This window comes from Dendrobates tinctorius, unplaced genomic scaffold (genome assembly GCF_039654945.1).
Source record: "Dendrobates tinctorius isolate UK_male_01 unplaced genomic scaffold, ASM3965494v1 ptg000098l, whole genome shotgun sequence".
Taxonomy (NCBI): Eukaryota; Metazoa; Chordata; class Amphibia; order Anura; family Dendrobatidae; genus Dendrobates; species Dendrobates tinctorius.
The window spans coordinates 6,524,800-6,544,356 of record NW_027361766.1 but is presented as its reverse complement, the minus strand read 5'-3'; the positions used below and the strand labels follow the sequence as shown (position 1 = coordinate 6,544,356).

General features: G+C 46.8%; 1 protein-coding gene across 1 annotated transcript in view; it reads left to right on the top strand.

Annotated features, from left to right (window-relative positions):
- The first annotated feature begins 17,113 nt into the window (after positions 1 to 17,113).
- The window catches only part of SYT6 (synaptotagmin 6), a 720,884-nt gene continuing 718,440 nt past the window's right edge, over positions 17,114 to 19,557 (top strand). The window contains exon 1 of the mRNA XM_073587078.1: positions 17,114 to 17,505. Within this exon, the coding sequence (XP_073443179.1) occupies positions 17,352 to 17,505 (154 nt within the window). The 5' untranslated portion in view covers positions 17,114 to 17,351. The remainder of the gene's footprint in view (positions 17,506 to 19,557) is intronic.

Genomic DNA, 19,557 nt, shown 5'->3' with positions numbered 1-19,557 from the left:
ACATAACATGAAATTTTATCCTGGTGCAAGGAACCCACCTTGAGGAGGAACTCCTCAGAGATAACCTTAATAACATTTTGAGCCAACAGTGTCTTATCAATGGCAATGATATGGATGGGAGTCTCACTTGGATATCAGGATATCAGATAAGAGTCAATGAAGTTCATGGAAGATCCACAGTCCACAAAAGCTGAAGTGGATGCAAAACCACCTCCATAACATAGTTCCACCTCTAACAAAACTTTTTGAAATGATTAAAATGGTACCTGAGAGTCTGGGTGACCTTCTTGACAATCACCCAGACATGGCAGCTTGTTACTCGATGGACAAGAGGGGCAGTCCTTCTTCCAATGTCCAGGATCTCCACAATAAAAACATAATTTCCCATCACGTCTTTGCTTCCTCTCTTTCTCCTTGAAGTTGGTGGCACCAACCTCCATAGTCTCCGTGAATGGCATCACCTCAGACTTGGCAGACAATACAGGAATCTCACGATGGATAATATCTCTCTCCCGTAACCTCCAGTCCATAAGAATGGCCTGGATCATGGCCTCCTCCAGGGAACTGGGTGGCGGATGGAGGGCCAGCGTGTCCTAGAGATTATCAGAAAGCCCTCTCCTGAACTGGCATCTCAAAGCAGAGTCATCCCAAGACACCTCAGTAGACCACCGTCTAAACTTAGAACAATACCGTTCAGCAGTGACTTTACTCTGGGAGAGACCCATGATCATGTCCTCTGCTACTCTGACTCAGTCTGGTTCGTCATAAATCAGTCCTAAAGCCTCAAAGAACCTGTCCACAGATGTACATTCAGGGGCAGAAGCAGGTAAAGAAAAAACCCAGGTTAGAGGCCCGTCCCAGAGTAATGAAATAATTGTCCCCACCTGTTGACTCTCATCTCCAGAGGATCTGGGTCTAAGGGAAAAAAATAGCTTACAACTTTCTCTGAATGCAAGAAACCTCTCCTCTCCAGATAAAGTATCAGGGAGCCTGACCGTAGGTTCAGGAGAGTGTAAGGACACATCAGTGGGGTTAGATTGCCTAACAGGTGATTTAGACATGGAACCCTGAAAGGATTTAACAGTCTGAATAAGCTCTCGCTGGAGTTGGTTGTGAGAGGAAGCAAGAGCCCTATGTTCCACTGACAAATCCTGCATCATTTGGGTCTGATTGGACAACTGATCCGCCAAGTTACAAAGCAGATCCATGATCAGAGAAAAAAATGCAAAATCCCCTTTAAATGTATAGGTCAGCTATAATGTCATGCTACTGCAGTGCAGCATAGCGCAACCTCCACTAGGGGGTACTGGTGAGGGAAGAGAGGTTTCACATAGAGCGTAGCAAAAGTGCCACCAGGTGGTGAAAGAGTGGCCAGTAGAGTTGAGCGAAACGGGTCGGCCAAATTCATAAGTCACCGACTTTCGCTAAAGTCGGGTTTCATGAAGCGAAACCGACCATAGTGTGAGGTCGGCCACGAGGTCCGCGACCAGAGCACCAAAGTCGCGTTTCAAATGATGCTTCCAGCGCCCTTTTTCAGCCAATGATGGAGGACGCACACTGTGGGCAATGCAATGACATGGGCAGCGGTCAAAACCATCTTTGAGAAGGGCATGCAAGTGATTGGCTTGCTTTGTGTGGCGTCACAGGGGCTATAAAAGGGCGTGCACGCCGACAGCCATCTTACTTCTGCCGATCTTAGCATAGGGAGAGGTTGCTGCTGATGATTCTGAATAAGGGCGAGCTTTAGGCACGGAAGAAGAAAATAAAACTGCTTCTGCTGGTAGCGATTCTCACTGTACAGTACAACACAACAGTTTGTGTGCAGTGAAAGGGGAGGATATATTTTTCTGCATCAGCTCTGTTGGTTATTAGGCTGCCTTATAAGGCTCCCTGATAGCTGCATTGCTGTTTGCACACTGCTGTGCAAACTGCTTTTTTAAAAGCAAAAATACTTTTCTTCCTCTTTTCTGCACAGTTACCAAGCGTTCATTTTTCCACACTTTTGTGTGCAGCAGTCCGGCTTATTAGGCTGCCTGCTGCCATACTTGGGCTGAGAGCATCATTGTCAGCCTCCTAAAATCTCTAGATAGATTCAAATTCTCCCCAATACTATATACACCTTGTACCTTGTCATACACCAGCCAATTTCAGCCTGTTAAATTGAGGTGTATTCTATAGTGGGCCTGAGATAATAGTTCAGCCTCCTAAAATCTCTAGGGAGATTCAAATTCTCCCCAATACTATATACACCTTGTACCTTGTCATACACCAGCCTATTTCAGCCTGTTAAATTGAGGTGTAATCTATAGTGGGCCTGAGATAATAGTTCAGTCTCCTAAATGTTAGGGCTGGCGGAACGCACCAGATTATAAAATAGTAGAGAGTGCGTTCGCAGCCCAGGGTCCACCGTCCAGAGGTGGTACACTGCTGCTAGGTAATGGTGGAAGGGAAGAGCGTCATGAAAACAGTCACACGTGGGTTATGTCACCCAGTGTGAACGGGAGCGGATTCTGTTACTTCACAGAACCGCACAGCCGCTTGAAAGTGAATGACGGAGCCTGTTTAGCTCACAGAGAGCACAGCAAACAGCCACAGAACTCCTCCTCAAGGCACGGGGTTAGAGTCCTTCTAGGCCACGAACGTCGCTATAGATGCTGGCTAAGGAGTGCGGAGCACTTGCTCTGAGGCGTGCCGAGCCACTGATAGTGACTAATATCTGACCCAACTCTGTCCTACCTGCGCCTAAGCCTAGGCTGCACAACACATGCGTACCAAGGGTAGAGGTTTCATAATGAGTCAGTCACCAGAGGCATCCATCACTCACTCCTTAGGCGAACGTCTGTGGAGAAAATCCAATCTACACGAAGATTTCATCCATTTTAAGTTTATGCTTAGAACATACAACACTGCCCTTCACCTCTCCAAACAAACCTATTTCAACACCCTCATCACCTCACTGTCCAATAACCCGAAACGTCTCTTTGACACTTTTCTTTCTCTACTCAATCCAAGAGTACAGGCCCCAACCATGGAGCTCCGAGCTGACGATCTGGCCAATTACTTCAAAGAAAAAATTGACCAGATCCGACAGGAAATTATCTCCAAATCCCCTCATACCATACACTGTCCTCCCTCCCCCACTGCATCTAACTCACTCTCTGATTTTGAACCAGTCACAGAAGAAGTAAGCAGGCTCCTTGCATCTTCTCGCCCAACTACTTGCACCAGTGACCCATTTCCGTCACATCTCCTCCAGTCCCTTTCCACTGCTGTCACCCCTCACCTAACTAAAATATTTAACCTCTCTCTCTCTTCTGGTATTTTTCCCTCCTCATTTAAGCATGCCATCATACATCCACTACTTAAAAAACCATCCCTCGACCAAAACTGTGCCGCTAACTATAGACCTGTCTCTAATCTTCCCTTCGTCTCTAAACTCCTGGAACGCCTGGTCCACTCCCGTCTTATCCGCTATCTCTCAGAAAACTCTGTTCTCGACCCTCTCCAATCCGGTTTCCACTCTTTACACTCCACTGAAACTGCCCTCACTAAAGTCTCTAATGATCTGCTAACAGCTAAATCAAATGGTCATTACTCCATGCTAATTCTCTTGGATCTCTCTGCAGCATTCGACACTGTGGATCATCAGCTCCTCCTCACTATGCTCCATTCCATTGGCCTCAAGGACACCGTTCTCTCCTGGTTCTCCTCCTATCTCTCCGACCGCTCCTTTACTGTTTCTTTTGCCGGTTCCTCCTCCTCTCACCTTCCCCTTACTGTTGGGGTTCCTCAAGGATCGGTTCTAGGCCCCCTCCTCTTCTCCTTGTACACTGCCCCTATTGGTCAAGCAATCAGTAGATTTGGTTTCCAGTACCATCTCTATGCTGATGACACCCAATTATACGCTTCTTCTCCTGACATCATGCCAGCCTTTCTAGAAAACACTGGCGATTGTCTAAACGCTGTGTCTAATATCATGTCCTCACTATATCTGAAACTGAACCTGTCAAAGACTGAACTCCTGGTGTTTCCTCCCGCTACTAATGTACCTACACCCAACATTGCCATTTCCGTGTGTGGTTCCACTATTACTCCCCAGCAACATGCCCGCTGTCTTGGGGTCATACTTGATTCCGAGCTTTCCTTTGCCCCCCACATTCGATCACTGGCTCGCTCTTGTCATCTGCACCTCAAAAACATTTCTAGAATTCGACCTTTTCTTACTTTTGACTCTGCAAAAACTCTTACTGTTTCTCTTATTCATTCTCGTCTCGACTATTGTAACTCTCTTCTAATCGGTCTCCCTCTTACCAAACTCTCCCCTCTCCAATCTGTCTTGAATGCTGCAGCCAGGATCATATTCCTCACCAATCGTTACACCGATGCCTCTACCTTGTGCCAGTCATTACACTGGCTACCCATCCACTCCAGAATTCAGTATAAACTTATTACCCTCACCCACAAAGCCCTCCATGGCTCAGCACCACCCTACATCTCCTCCCTTGTTTCAGTATACCACCCTACCCGCGCCCTCCGTTCTGCTGATGACCTGAGGTTAGTATCCTCAATAGTCAGAACCTCCCACTCCCGTCTCCAAGACTTTACACGTGCCGCGCCAATTCTTTGGAATGCACTTCCCAGGTCAATACGATTAGTCCCCAATCCCCACAATTTTAAGCGTGTCCTGAAAACGCATTTATTCAGACTGGCCTATCGCCTCAACACATTAACCTAACCTATCCCTGTGTGGCAGAGCCAAAAGTTTTACCATAACCAGGTTCCCAGCATCATGTTCCCACATGCTTTATGCATCCATTAGCCCTCTGTGTCTGTACTGTTACACACTTAACATTATGGCTGGTCCATACAATCAGAGCAACTGTTACCACCCACCTTTCGTGTCTCCCTCTTTCCTCATAGACTGTAAGCTTGCAAGCAGGGCCCTCACTCCTCTTGGTATTTGTTATAATCTACTGTATGTGATTATTGTTATGCTGTTATGTCTATTGTCTGTACAAATCCCCTCTGAAATGTAAAGTGCTGCGGAATATGTCGGCGCTATAAAAATAAAATTTATTATATTATTTATTAGTCAGAAAATACTGGCTATCCTAGCGCATGACCGAGCGGCCATGCGAACCTTTTATAGCCTCGAGCGTCCGGGACCTTCCTGGCTTCTCGGATGGGCCAATCCGAACACGAGCAGGACCTGAGTACGTGACCCTCGATCTCCAATGGGAGATCACACCACGGGCATGCTCAGTGGCCCAACATGAAGACAAGTCCCTGGAGAATCTCGCTGCTGAGCAGCATGCATTGCCATAGCTGTGCCAGAGGTGGCAGGAGCAAGCAAACCAACGGAGATGGTCTGGGCAGCGCGCCGAGACCGACGAGTTTGCTGAGCAAGCTCCTCTGCGGCTGGAGAAGAATGGAAGACCGCCGGAAGTAAGGCTCGGGAATCTCGCTGTGCAGCGACAGAAATCCGATGCCTAACACTAAAATCAATAGGGAGATTCAAATTCTCCCCAATACTATATACACCTTGTACCTCCTCATGCACCAGCCTATTTCAGCCTGTTACATTGAGGTTTAATCTATAGTGGGCCTGAGATAATAGTTCAGCCTCCTAAAATCTCTAGGGAGATTCAAATTCTCCCCAATACTATATACACCTTGTACCTTGTCATACACCAGCCTATTTCAGCCTGTTAAATTGAGGTGTAATCTATAGTGGGCCTGAGAAAATTTTTTAGCCTCCTAAAATCTCTAGGGAGATTCAAATTCTCGCCAATACTATATACACCTTGTACAGTACCATAAAGCTGGTGGTATTTTGTGTACATTTTCCCCAAAATTTGGAAGTATGGTGGCAGAGGCCGCTGACGTGGGCGTGGGGGGACCAGCTGGTACTGATGGTGGTGGTGCATCTGCTGGTAGTGGCAAATGCACAATAGCAGCTAATGCAGGAGGTGTTGAGCCTGCGTCATGGTCTGGCTCCGGAAGGCCTGGAAGGCTACCTTTTCTGGGAGTAGGCTAACCGCTTTTACAGCCGGAGCATCAGGAACTGGTTTTGGCTTACATTGCCGAAACAGACTCCAGATAATATGCCCCCTTCTTCTGAAGTTTCAAAAAATGCAAGCACTGAGTCGTCAAGTGCTGGCTCCTGGTCAGGAAGAACCCCTTTCCGTGTGTCCTTCACCCCCACCAAAAGTGAATGATGCAGCAGGCCACACTTCATATTAGTCCATGGAGCTCTTTCTCACATACCATGCCAGGGTTATCAAGTCAAATCATGAATTCCCCAGTCCAAGATGAATCTGACATGGAGTGTGGGTCACCAGCCAGGGCAGTGTGGTTAATCGGTACAGGGCTGGTGTCTCAGAGGGATGTGTCACGGTGGTGGTGACCCGGTCCGTGGCCCTTGGCGTCCATGCAAAGGGGTGAATAACGTTTATAGGTGAATGATACGTGACGCCACCTGTGGTTTCTGATCAGATTGACCAGCGCTGCAGTGTCGCTTCTCTGGGACAGATGTTGTGGTGCAGCTAAGATGTAGAAGACTTGCACAGGTAGGGCCGTAGTCGCAGGGCAGATGAAAGAGTTGGTAGATGGTGTGCAGTGCAGGATGTAGCAGAGCCGTGCACCAGGTGCAGGAGAAGGATGACAGACACATTCGTGCAATTCCATTACCTGTTCTTGGTAAGTGCCGCCCAGGACCCAGAGTATAGATGGAGAAGGAGTTGGTCAGCCTGGAAGCAAATTAGGAATTCTCTCTCTGCAGATAGGTAGTGTGGCCTCCGTTCTAGTGCTTATCTGAGGTACTCGCAGTACTGAGTTTACTGAAGTTCCCCCTGTTGACTCTCTTTTGAACTTTCTCATATGGCAGGCAGCCATAGCCTTTTCCTTCTGGCTCACACACGTCGCTGCTGGGGCCTCCGAGCCTTAGTTGGGAGCAGAGCATTTACAGCTGCTACTTCCTCTGGTTTCTGCTGCAGGACCGTCAGTGTCCCTACAAACTCGGAGACCGGAATCCGGACCATGCGCTCCAACTAGGAGTGAGCCTGAACTCTGCTCATCCTCCAGCTCCCCTTCTCACATCCACACACTTCCCCTTCCCTTCACAGACTGCCCTAACTTCTCTCCTCCCGACCACAGAGAGCAGCTCCTCAGCAGTCATGTTCAGAGGTCTCCATGCTGGCGTGGAGTGGGAAATGTGTTGTGTGTTGGTTTAACTGCTAGAGAGATCCTTCGTTGCTCCCAAGCATGACATCACACTCCCTAGGAGGAAGGTAATGCCACTTTGTGGACCGTACTCCTGGGGGCACCACAAGTGCACTGATGCCCAGCCACTAGTGTTGAGCGATACCATCCGATATTGAAAAATATCGGATCGGATTGGATCGGCCGATATCCAAAAAGTATCGGGTATCGCCGATTCCGATCCCGGAAGTCACATTCAAGTCAATGGGACAGAAATATCGGAATTAAAAAAAAACCTTTCTTTCCTTGTAGGTTAATTCTACATGAAGAAAAACAACTAATAATAATGTAGAATGTATTGGGGGAGGTGGAGGAGACATTAAAGCCATAGAGATTTAGCCCAATAAAATGGAATAGCAGGAATAATTATTTTTTTTTAAAGACGTTCGGAGTTACAAAGATATTGACTATGTTAACCTTTTTTATATTTTGTCAGATATGTATGTTTCACTACTTCCATGCTCTTCACCTTCTTTTTTACTTCTCCCACACTTTTTCCTTCATGATCCTCAGCAGCAGCATCTTTTTCATCAACTTCTTCTTCACCTTATTCATCTTCTTCTTCTTCACCTTCTTCCTATAATTCTTTTTTTTTACATTCTTCATATTCTTCTTATTCAGACATTATTCTTCTTCATATTCTACTTCTTCATTTTCTTCCTATTCTTCTTCTTCTTCATTATATTCTTATTTGTGACAGGCATTCCTGTAGTTGTTATCTATAAAAGTTTGAAGATTACACCTTCCGTTCTGCCTGTCACAAAAGATTTACAACAGGATTTGTCCATGTTCAGTTTGGCCTGCAGCAGCAGACATTTTCTAGGGGCACCACGAGGAGGAACGGGCTCACCACCATACACTGCTTAGTCTTCTTCTGCTTATAATTTAGATAATATCATTTGCTCTGATTTTTAGTCTTATGCTTAATGTTCTTCTGCTTTTGGTTTTTCTGCTTCTTGGTCTTCTGTCTCTTGTTGTTCTGCATCTTGGTGGTTGTCTTCATGTTCTTTGTCCTCTTGGTCATCTTCTTTAGGGTCATCTTTTTGGTCTTCTTCGGCGTGGTCTTCAGGGTCATCGTCATCAGGGTCGTTGTCAGGTAGATCCAGAGTGAGAACCAAAAACCATTTGCACAAGCTCGAACTTGGAAAAGTAGCAGAAGGTACAAGAAGGCTGAGTAACTGCTGAGAACCAGCTGACGGTACTGGAACCCAGTTGGTTAGCAGAAGGAACAAGAGCAAATGGAACTAGCGAGGACCAGCTGACAGTGCTGGAACCCAGAGGGGCAGCATAAGGAACAAGAGCCAATGGCACAACCGTGGACCAGCTGACGGTGCTGGAACACGGTTACTAAGCAGGAGGTGCCTGTGCTACAAAGCACTACCAAGGACCAGCAGACATTGCTGGAACTCGGATACCGAGAAGGAGGCACCTAGGCCAAAGGCACTGCTGAGAACCAGCTGACGGTGCTGGAACCCGGATGGGTAGCAGAAGCTGCAATAGCCAAAGGAACTATCAAGGACCAGCAGACGGTGCTGGAACCCGGAGGGGCAGCAGAAGGAACAAGAGCCAATGGCACAACCGTGGACCAGCTGATGGTGCTGGAACACGGTTACTAAGCAGGAGGTACCTGTGCTAGAAAGCACTACCAAGGACCAGCAGATGTTGCTGGAACTCGGATACCGAGAAGGAGGCACCTAGGCCAAAGGCACTGCTGAGAACCAGCTGATGGTGCTGGAACCCGGATGGGTAGCAGAAGCTGCAAGAGCCAATGGAACTAGCGAGGACCAGCTGACGGTGCTGGAACCTGGAGGGGCAGCAGAAGGAACAAGAGCCAATGGCACAACCATGGACCAGCTGACAGTGCTGGAACACGGTTACTAAGCAGGAGGTAGCTGTGCTGCAAAGCACTACCAAGGACCAGCAGACGTTGGTGGAACTCGGATACCGAGAAGGAGGCACCTAGGCCAAAGGCACTGTCGAGAACCAGCAGACGGTGCTGGAACCCGGATGGGTAGCAGAAGCTGCAATAGCCAAAGGAACTATCAAGGACCAGCAGACGGTGCTGGAACCCGGAGGGGCAGCAGAAGGAACAAGAGCCAATGGCACAACCATGGACCAGCTGAGGGTGCTGGAACACGGTTACTAAGCAGGAGGTACCTGTGCTAGAAAGCACTACCAAGGAAAAGCAGATGTTGCTGGAACTCGGATACCGAGAAGGAGGCACCTAGGCAAAAGGCACTGCCGAGAACCAGCTGACGGTGCTGGAACCCGGATGGGTAGCAGAAGCTGCAAGAGCCAATGGAACTAGCGAGGACCAGCTGACGGTGCTGGAACCCGGAGGGGCAGCAGAAGGAACAAGAGCCAATGGCACAACCATGGACCAGCTGACAGTGCTGGAACACGGTTACTAAGCAGGAGGTAGCTGTGCTGCAAAGCACTACCAAGGACCAGCAGACGTTGGTGGAACTCGGATACCGAGAAGGAGGCACCTAGGCCAAAGGCACTGCCGAGAACCAGCTGACGGTGCTGGAACCCGGATGGTTAGCAGAAGCTGCAAGAGCCAATGGAAATAGCGAGGACCAGCTGACGGTGCTGGAACCCGGAGGGGCAGGAGAAGGAACAAGAGCCAATGGCACAACCGTGGACCAGCTGACGGTGCTGGAACACGGGTACTAATCAGGAGGTACCTGTGCTAGAAAGCACTACCAAGGACCAGCAGACATTGCTGGAACTTGGATGCCGAGAAGGAGGCACCTCGGCCAAAGGCACTACCGAGAACCAGCTGACGGTGCTGGAACCCGGATGGGTAGCAGAAGGTACCTATGATAAGCAAAGTTGCAAGGCCGCGAGCAGGCCGCAGTTACTGAAACCCACAGTCCTACAGGGGGTGCTTGTTCTACTGGCACTACATAACCAGCCTTTATTACCAGACCCCACAGCCCACATAAGAAGCACCTAAACTGCACCATAGGCTCGGCTAACCCGACCGCAGCACGACCAGACAACGAGTCGGTGGCAAAGTGACGTTGACACTACCCGGAAACAGCAGCTGACGATGCTGGAACCCGGATGAGTAGCAGAAGCTGCAAGAGCCAATGGAAATAGTGAGGACCAGCTGTTGGTGCTGGAACCCGGAGGGGCAGGAGAAGGAACAAAAGCCAATTGCACAACCGTGGACCAGCTGTCGGTGCTGGAACACGGTTACTAAGCAGGAGGTACCTGTGCTAGAAAGCACTACCAAGGACCAGCAGACGTTGCTGGAACTCAGATACCGAGAAGGAGGCACCTCGGCCAAAGGCACTGCCGAGAACCAGCTGACGGTGCTGGAACCCGGATGGGTAGCAGAAGGTACCCATGAAAAAGACAACATTGCAAGGCCGCGAGCAGGCCGCAGTTACCGAAACCCATAATCCTACAGGGGGTGCTTGTCCGATTGGCACTACGGAACCAGCCTTTATTACCAGAACCCACAGCCCACATAGGAAGCACCTAAACTACAGGCACCATAGGCTCGGCTAACCCGACCGCAACACAACAGGACAACGTATTGGTGGCAAAGTGACGTTGACACTCCCCTGAAATAGCAGGCGTGCTGGAACCAGGATGTGCAGGAGGGAGTACCCTTGCCAAAGACACTTCTGAGCAGCAACTGGCGATGTTGGAGCCCAGGGTCATTCAGGGTGTAGGCTTAGGCCTAATTTCATCAAGTTTAATATCTGTTGTAGACTACTACTGATTTAAAACGTGCTCCAACTAGGCCTCTGGCTCCACTCTGTCTCTAGTATTTCCCCTGGCCTCCAACCCCGCCAGTTGCTGCTCAGAAGTGGCATCTGCACAATCCACACTTGTTCCTGTGTTACTGGGGTTCAGTAATGTCAGCTGTTCCCCTGAAGTGTGTCCGGCAATGTCTCCTGCTCTGTCCACATTCCCACTACTAGTAATGGGAATGTGAACAGAGCAGGAGACATTGCCGGACACACATCAGGGGATCATCTGACGTGACTGAGCCCCAGTAACACAGGAACAAGTGTAGATTGTGCAGACGCCACTTCAGAGCAGCAACTGGCGGGGTTGGAGGTGAGGAGAAATACTAGAGACAGTGGAGCCAGAGGCCTAAGTGGAGCACGGTTAAAAATCAGTAGTAGTTTGAATCAGGAGGGAGCAGGAGACTTTGCCATCCACACAGCAGGGGAGCAGCTGGCGTTACTGAACCCCACTAACACAGGAGCTAGTGTTTTTCTCTGTGCAGACGGCACTTCTGAGCAACAACTGACTGTGTTGAAGCCCAGGGATTACAGTTCAGGTGGTAGGAACGTGAACACAACAGAAGACCTGGATACTGTTGCCAACCAATTATTTATTCTGGAAGAGGACTGGCAAATTGTGGCGAGATCCAGGCCTTGTTCATTTTCAGAAAAGTAAGGCGGTCAACGTTATCGGAGGATAGTCGTGTGCGACGTTCTGTTAGTACACCACCTGCGCCACTAAAGACGCGTTCCGATAATACACTGGCAGCAGGGCAAGCCAGCACCTCCAATGCATACTGGCTAAGCTCTGGCCATGTATCCAGCTTAGAGACCCGAAACTTGAAGGGGGAAGAGCCGTCTGGGAGTACACTGACAGGACAAGACATGTAGTCTGTCACCATCTGACGGAAACGTTGCCTCCTGCTGACTGGAGCCGTCTGTGATGGTGTAGACATTTGTGGTGGACACACAAAACTTTGCCACATTTGGGCCATACTGGTCTTGCCTTGTGCTGAGGCGTTGCCTCCGCTCCCTCTTTGTGCAGAGCTTCCTCCACTGCCTCGACGCACAGAGCTTCTTTGTAAAGCACTAGCAGCACTGCTCTCGGGTGGAATGGAGAACATGATGGACTGCACCAGTGTGTCTTGGTACTCTCGCATTTTACGCTCCCGGTTCAGCGGTGTTATGAGGCTTTGTAAGTTGTCCCGGTAGCGAGGATCTAGGATGGTGTACACCCAATAATCAGCCGTGTTGAGAATGTGGGCGATGCGGCGGTCGTTTCTCAGGCGCTGCAGCATGAAATCAACCATGTGCTGCAGACTCCCAACTGCCCAAGAAGCGCTGTCCCCTGCTTGAGGTGTCATCTCTGCCTGCTCTGCATCACCCCACCCTCGCTGTACATACTGACTAGAGCATTGTGTACCTTCCTCCTCTGGAGAGATGTCTTCCTCCTCCATTGACTCCTCCTCATCCTCCTCACAAAGTGTCCCCTGCCTAGGCCTTTGTCAGGAACCACGTGGCGCAGACTGTCCGGAAGCAGATGGCATTTGTGACTCCTCATTCTCCACATCTTCCAAAACCTCCTCCCTTAGTGCTTGCAGTGTTTTTTGAAGCAGGCAGATAAGGGGGGCAGTCATGCTGACTAGTGCATCATCTGCACTCGCCATCCACGTGGAATCATCGAAGGCATGCAAAACGAGGCAGATGTCCTTCATAGAGGCCCACTCAGTGGTGCTGAAGTGTGATCGGCGCACAGTGTGAAATGTTTGCGCCTGATGCAGCTGGTACTCCATTACTGCTGCCTGCTGCTCACACAACCGCTCCAACATATGTAACGTTGAATTCCACCTGGTGGGTAGGTCACATATGATGCGATGTTCCAGAAGGTGTAATCAGCGCTGCAGAGCTGCAAGGCGCGAACTTGCCGTGCTATAACGCCACAAGTGAGCGCACTCTATGCGGACCTTGTGCAGCAGTGCATCAAGATCCGGATAGACCCTCAGAAAGCTCTGCATGACCAAGTTCAGCACATGTGCCAGACATGGGATGTGAGTGAGGTTGCCTAGGCCCAGAGCTGCCACCAGATTTCGGCCATTGTCACACACTACCAAGCCTTGCTGGAGATTCGCTGGCAGAAACCACACGTTACTCTCCTGCTTGATGGCATTCCAGAGCACCTGTGCTGTGTGGCTTCGATTCCCCAAAGAAATTAATTTCAGTACGGCCTGTTGACGTTTGGCCATGGCTGTGCTCATATCGGTCGTAACAGGCTCCTGCAGCACTGATTCTGAGGAACTTGAGTAGGAGGAGGAGTCAATGTGTACAGACTGGATTCCTGCAATCCGTGGAGTTGGCAGAACACATACAGCGCCATTCTCCAGATCTGTACCCAGCTCCACAAAATTGACCCAATGGGCAGTGAGGGAAAGGTATCGTCCCTGTCCATGGTTACTGGTCCACGCATTGGTGGTCAGATGGACCTTGCTACTGACGGCGTTTAGTAGCGCATGTTTTATTTTTCCCTCCACATGCTTTTGCAGGACAGGGACGGCTTGCCTGCTGAAATAAAAGCGGCTGGGCACATTGTATTGTGGGACTGACAATGCCATGAAGTTCTAGAAGGTGTCAGTCTCCACCAGCCTGAATGAGAGCATTTCAAGGGCCAGTAGTTTGGCAATGCCAGCATTCAGAGCCTGTGCTCGGGGATGGTTTGCCGAGTATGGCCGCCTTTTATCCCATGCCTGTGCTACCGATGGCTGTAGAGTGGCCTGGGAGTGTGAGGATGACTGGAAACGTGGTGCTGTGGGTGGAATGTCACTGGATCTCTGGACAACAGTGCCAGAGGTTCTTCCTTGGTGATCCTGTGAGGAAGCCGAACCAGCTGTGTGTGAGCTGGAGGAAGAGGCCCCAACACGAGCTGAAGAGGTGGTAGGTAGTGCTGTACATTGGCCTACGTCTTCAGTGTGTCTGTGTAACTCCAGCTCGTGCTTGGTCTGCACATGTTTCCACATATTTGTGGTATTGAGGTTGCAGACATTTTCCCTCTTTTGACTTTCTGATGACACAGCTTGCATTTGACAAAGCAAATGTCATCTGCAACTGTGTCAAAAAAGGACCACGCACTGCAAGTCTTGGGAGCGCCCGTTTTGGCTTTTGGAAGAGGAATGCTCCTAACGGGTGCCGAAGTGGAGGCTACAGGCAACCAAGTCTGCCCCCTCCCTCTCCCTCCTGTTTTGGCCATTTGTGGAATCTCTTCCTCAGAGCTGATCCCACCACCTCCCTGTTCCTCACGCCATGATGGGTCAAGGACCTCATCATCGACACTCCCATCTACACAACTGTGAAATGGAGTGTTTGGTGAACTTTATTTTGTTTTTTGTTTTTTAAAAAACTAAAAGGATGTGACCAAAGATTTGAAACTGATAGTATCACTAACTTTTTGGAGCTATTACAATGCAAGAAGGTAACCTACAATGCAAAAGATGAGGCTCCAAAAAATAGGGTAATACTAATCTGGCTGCAGATGAAGGGCACAAGCCAGAAAAAAGGCTCCTCTATCTACTCCTATATAGTGTTTGCAACCAACCAATGTAGATGGATACGGATTGATGCACACTAATAGGAGAATAAAAAATGAGCTGCAATAAAAGAAAAATATGTGTGAGGCAGTGACGCACGCTGAGCGGCCTACAACCAGACGTAGCTGCAGGACACACTACTCAGCGTGAGCTGCACTCACACACAGTCAGAGACCTCTCCGACCGCTGTGAACAGTGCAGATTAGTGGGCACTAGCACTGCATGGCTGCAGAGAGGGTCCGCTGTCTACTCCTATAGTGTTTGCAACCACCGTATATGGATACGGATGGATGCACACTAATAGGAGAATAAAAAATGAGCTGCAATAAAAGAAAAATATGTATGAGGCAGTGTCGCACGCTGAACGGCCTACAACCAGACGTAGCTGAAGGACACACTGCTCAGCGTGAGCTGCACTCACACACAGTCAGAGACCTCTCAGACAGCCGTGAACAGTGCAGCAAACTGGGCACTAGCACTGAAAGGCTGCAGAGAGGCTCCGCTGTCTACTTCTATAGTGTTTGCAACCAACGTATATGGATACAGATGGATGCACAGTGCACACTAATAGGAGAATGAAAAATGAGCAGCAAAAAATGAAAAATATGTATGAGGCAGTGACACGCTGAGCGTCCTACAACCAGACGTGGCTGCAGGACACACTACTCAGCGTGAGCTGCACTCACACAGACCTTGCAGACAGCTGTGAACACTGCTGCAAGGCAAAAGAAAGCTACACTTATTGAGAATGTAGCCTGGGTAAAGCACAATGTGATATGTAAAATCACTCTCTAACTGTCCCTCACAGTCTTGAACAGCAGCCTGTCCCTAACTGAATTCACAGCAGAGTGAACCAGAAATGGCGGCTGCGGCGGCTTTTATAGTGCATCATGACATCATTTCAGCAGCCAATCACAGCCATGCCATTAGTTAACATGCCTACATGCCTAACACTTCTGAGGATTGTCATTTGCTGAATCAAATCAAACTGGCTCATAGCATTATGGGAACTTCCGATTCCGGTATTTGATATGATAAAAGTATTGGAACTCAGTATCGGAATTCCGATACAGTGAATATCGGCCGATACCCGATACTTGTGGTATCGGAATGCTCAACACTAATCACTAATTGTTCTGTGTGCATCAGAAGTGCAGTTGTAGCCAATCGGAGGTGGTTATGGGCAACAGGTAGTGCATTGTAAACCCAGCTTTAAACTTTTGCATACATGTCTATGCACAAGTTCTACATTATCAATAGTCTAAAGCACATATTAGGATCCTCTGATTCTTTGGAGAAAAAGAAGCATGACCTTTTATGTGGACTGTTGCTGTATTTGTCTGCATCATAGAATCTGCAGTGAAACTTCAAAGCTTAAGAGATGCATTTTCCCAGCTATCAAAATTTGTGTTTCAAAGGACGTTTTACATATCTATTACTTTATTAATCCAGGGGAAGGAAAATGAAATCCACTCCAGCTGCTAGTTTTAATTTAACAGGTGAAAAAATTCAATGATTCCCTTGATAAATCCCAGGCAATATTTTATTTCATAATTATGATAGCAGATAGCAATTATGTTTTCCAAGACAGACAATCCATTTCTTGCATTTTCATGGACTTTTTGCCTTCGAAATTACTAAATAAAAAAAAATAAATCACCTTCATCATTTCTAACTAGTACAGTAAATGTGGTCCCTTTAATGCAATATCTCTGTATGTGCAATTTATTAGGACACAGACAACAATACATGAAAGAAACCTCTGGTGAATATCGTACATTCACTTTATGTTTTTCGATTAGAGCAGCTGCATTAGATATCTCGTGAACAGCATAGGGTATGACTATCTACAAGCAATGGGTATTAATAGTTTAATAGCGGGGAGTCCCACGGGAGTGACCCCCTAGCACTATTATAGTGATAGAAGGGGGAAAGTAATTTGTGCTGTTGAGATTAAGTCCCGGTAAAGATCCATTTTCAATCCGTACTACATCAGCAGTACTAAAACACAGAACACAGATCTTATTCTCCAAAGACAAGGTTCTTGAATCCTCCCTAGTTGTATTTGTCAAATGCTTTCTACAGAATATTATATTTCCCGATGGTTAATGCAGAATATGATATTGTAAAGAGCAGACCTCTCAATAGGACTACACGTTGCTTGTTACATCTTCGCTGCTTATTTCCATCGCCTGGTGTAAATTTGCTTACTATCTTCCTAATAAATGAGACAGTGTATCAGTAATGGCATAATAGTTGTGTTTTTTCTTGCTGTGCTGCCTCGTTATCGTACTGCCCAGCAGAAACCAACAATTGAGATCAGCTTGTTGAAAGATTTATAGCCATCGCCTGTCTACAGCTGGTCCACTCGAAGCCAGTAAAACACATCTGAGTTATTAAGAGGTTAACATCTCTTTGCTTTTCAGCTTCGGAAAAAAAAATGTAGCATTAGAGAATCAAACAATTTAATGTAGTAGGAGGATCTTGATGTAGGAACCGCCTTAGCAGTAAATGAGATATCTGATCCCAGGCAATAAGACAATCAGACTCTCCGTGAACTCCAATGAAGGCTTTGATACCTAAATTCCCTGTGGAGGTTGCTGCCACATAAGGCAGTATTTCAGGACCCTGACAGAGTCACGTTTTCTTCCTCTGATATTATGAATTGTTGATTTTTTTTTTTCACCCCCTTACAATCTTTTGGTTGGTTTGGAAAAAAAAAAAGAGAGAGAGAAAAGCCAGAGAAGAGAAGGATGCAGTGTGGGAAATGAATAAGGCAACAGGAGAAGATGCAAACTTGTGTGACAAGGCAATACACATCATCACAGATCTCTGCAAGAAGCAAGTGGCCGACTTGGAACAGAAAACTTGCACAGAGTTTCTTTTACTCTCGGATCAAACGCTACATATAACTGAGCCAGGTAATGGAGAATGCTTTTGTCATGTGTGTGTAGTAGGGTAGCGCCATTATACAAGGCTAATAGTCATGAAGTTTACTTAGATGCTACTAATCTATGCTCATTATGGATGTAGTAGTTGAGAAAATCTTTTTTTTCTTAAAGATGTAGCAGAAATTGATGTTTAATTCTTAGTGCACACTGATGGGTTGAGAATTCTTCAACTGCCTCTGCTACATTTCTAGGTAAAAAAAAATGTATTTTTTTGATATTGTGGTGTATAAAGTACACAATAGCTAGATGCACCATAAGTGTATAATAATCCATAGAATATGACTATTGCAGCCTAAAGAGATTTCAGCACCATGGACAGCGCACATGTCTGATTCATTTTCTCTTTAGTCTATGTAGCCCTTGAGGCAAGAATAACGCTGAACTCAATGCAGTAAGAGCTAGCTGACCATACAAGATAACATAATATTAAAGAGACAAGGTCACACTGCCTTGTCCCGTTCATAGCGGTCTTATCCATTCATTAAGATATTCCACCCCACCGTCATTTTCCAACACCCCGTTCTTTTTCGTTCATGATAACACATCATTGTATCTAAAGGTCAACACTTATCTAATAGGTTGTAGGGTAGGTGATGTCTTCAGGCCACATGTATTACACACTTTGTTTGGGGTTAATATTGGAAGATGCACAGTACTTTGCATCTGCAGATATGCACAAGCAGAACTCTTGTATCAGCCTGGAGACATATGGCACTTTCCCAGCAGCGAGCAGCTGAAATGGAAATTATGATATTGACCATGCGATAGGCAACAACTCCTGCTCCAGCTGCAATAGGATTCTGCACACCTTATGCATGTTAAGCAATCTCTAAGTAAGGAAGAATAGAAAGTGAGTGACAGGACAAGGCCCAGGTTACATAACCAATGGAATAATAGTCTACATTCCATTTATCACTGTCATTAGTTGAAATCACTCAGGCTGCAGAATTTAATAGTCTCATCTACAGTCACACTTATGTTACACATACAGCTCTGGCAAAAATGAAGAGACAACCACATCAAAACTCTGTCATGGGCAGCCCATTCTCCAGACCTGAACCCCATTGAAAACCTCTGGAATGTAATCAAGAGGATGATGGATAGTCACAAGCCATCAAGCAAAGAAGAGCTGCTTAAATTTAAATTTTTGCACTAGAAGCAGTGTGAAAGAGTGGTGGCAAACATGCCAAGACACATGAAAGCTGTGATTATCATGGTTATTTCACAAAATAGTGATTTCTGAACTCTTCCTGAGTTAAAACATTAGTAATGTTGTTTATAAATGATTATGAACTTGTTTTCTTTGCATTATTTGAGGTCTGAAAGCACTGCATTTTTTGGTATTTTGACCATTTCTCCTTTTCAGAAAAAAACAAACAATTTATTGCTTGGAAATTCAGAGACATGTTGTCAGAAGTTTGTAGACTAAAAGAACAATTTACATCTTACTCAAAAAATATACCTATAAAGAGAAAAATCAGACAAACTGAACATTTGGAAGTGGTCTCTTAATTTTTGCCAGAGCTGTATGTATACTTCTATCTATCTATCTATCTATCTATCTATCTATCTATCTATCTATCTATCTATCCATCTATCACATATCTATGTATGTATGAAGAAAAAAACACGAGCAGCACCAGAACGAATGTGGGTGCAAAGCCTCCCTGGCAAAGACCAAGCTATCCAGACAAAAAACAGCACCTGGGGGTAGCACACCAAGGAGAGATGGAAAAAAAACAGTGGTTTATTAGCCCATAATAGTGAAGTTTCGATTCAATAGTGTGAACCTTACACAAGCAAGAACCGAAATGTCATCATTATGGGCTAACAAACTACTATTTTTGCTATATCTCTTTGGTGTCCTGCAACCAGTTGCTGATATCTACACTACCTATCTGCACTATCTATTTATTTATCTATCTATTATCTATTATCTATCTCATATCTATCTATCTATCCTAGCTACACTATCTATCTATCCAATTTATCTATCATATCTATCTAATATATCTATCTATC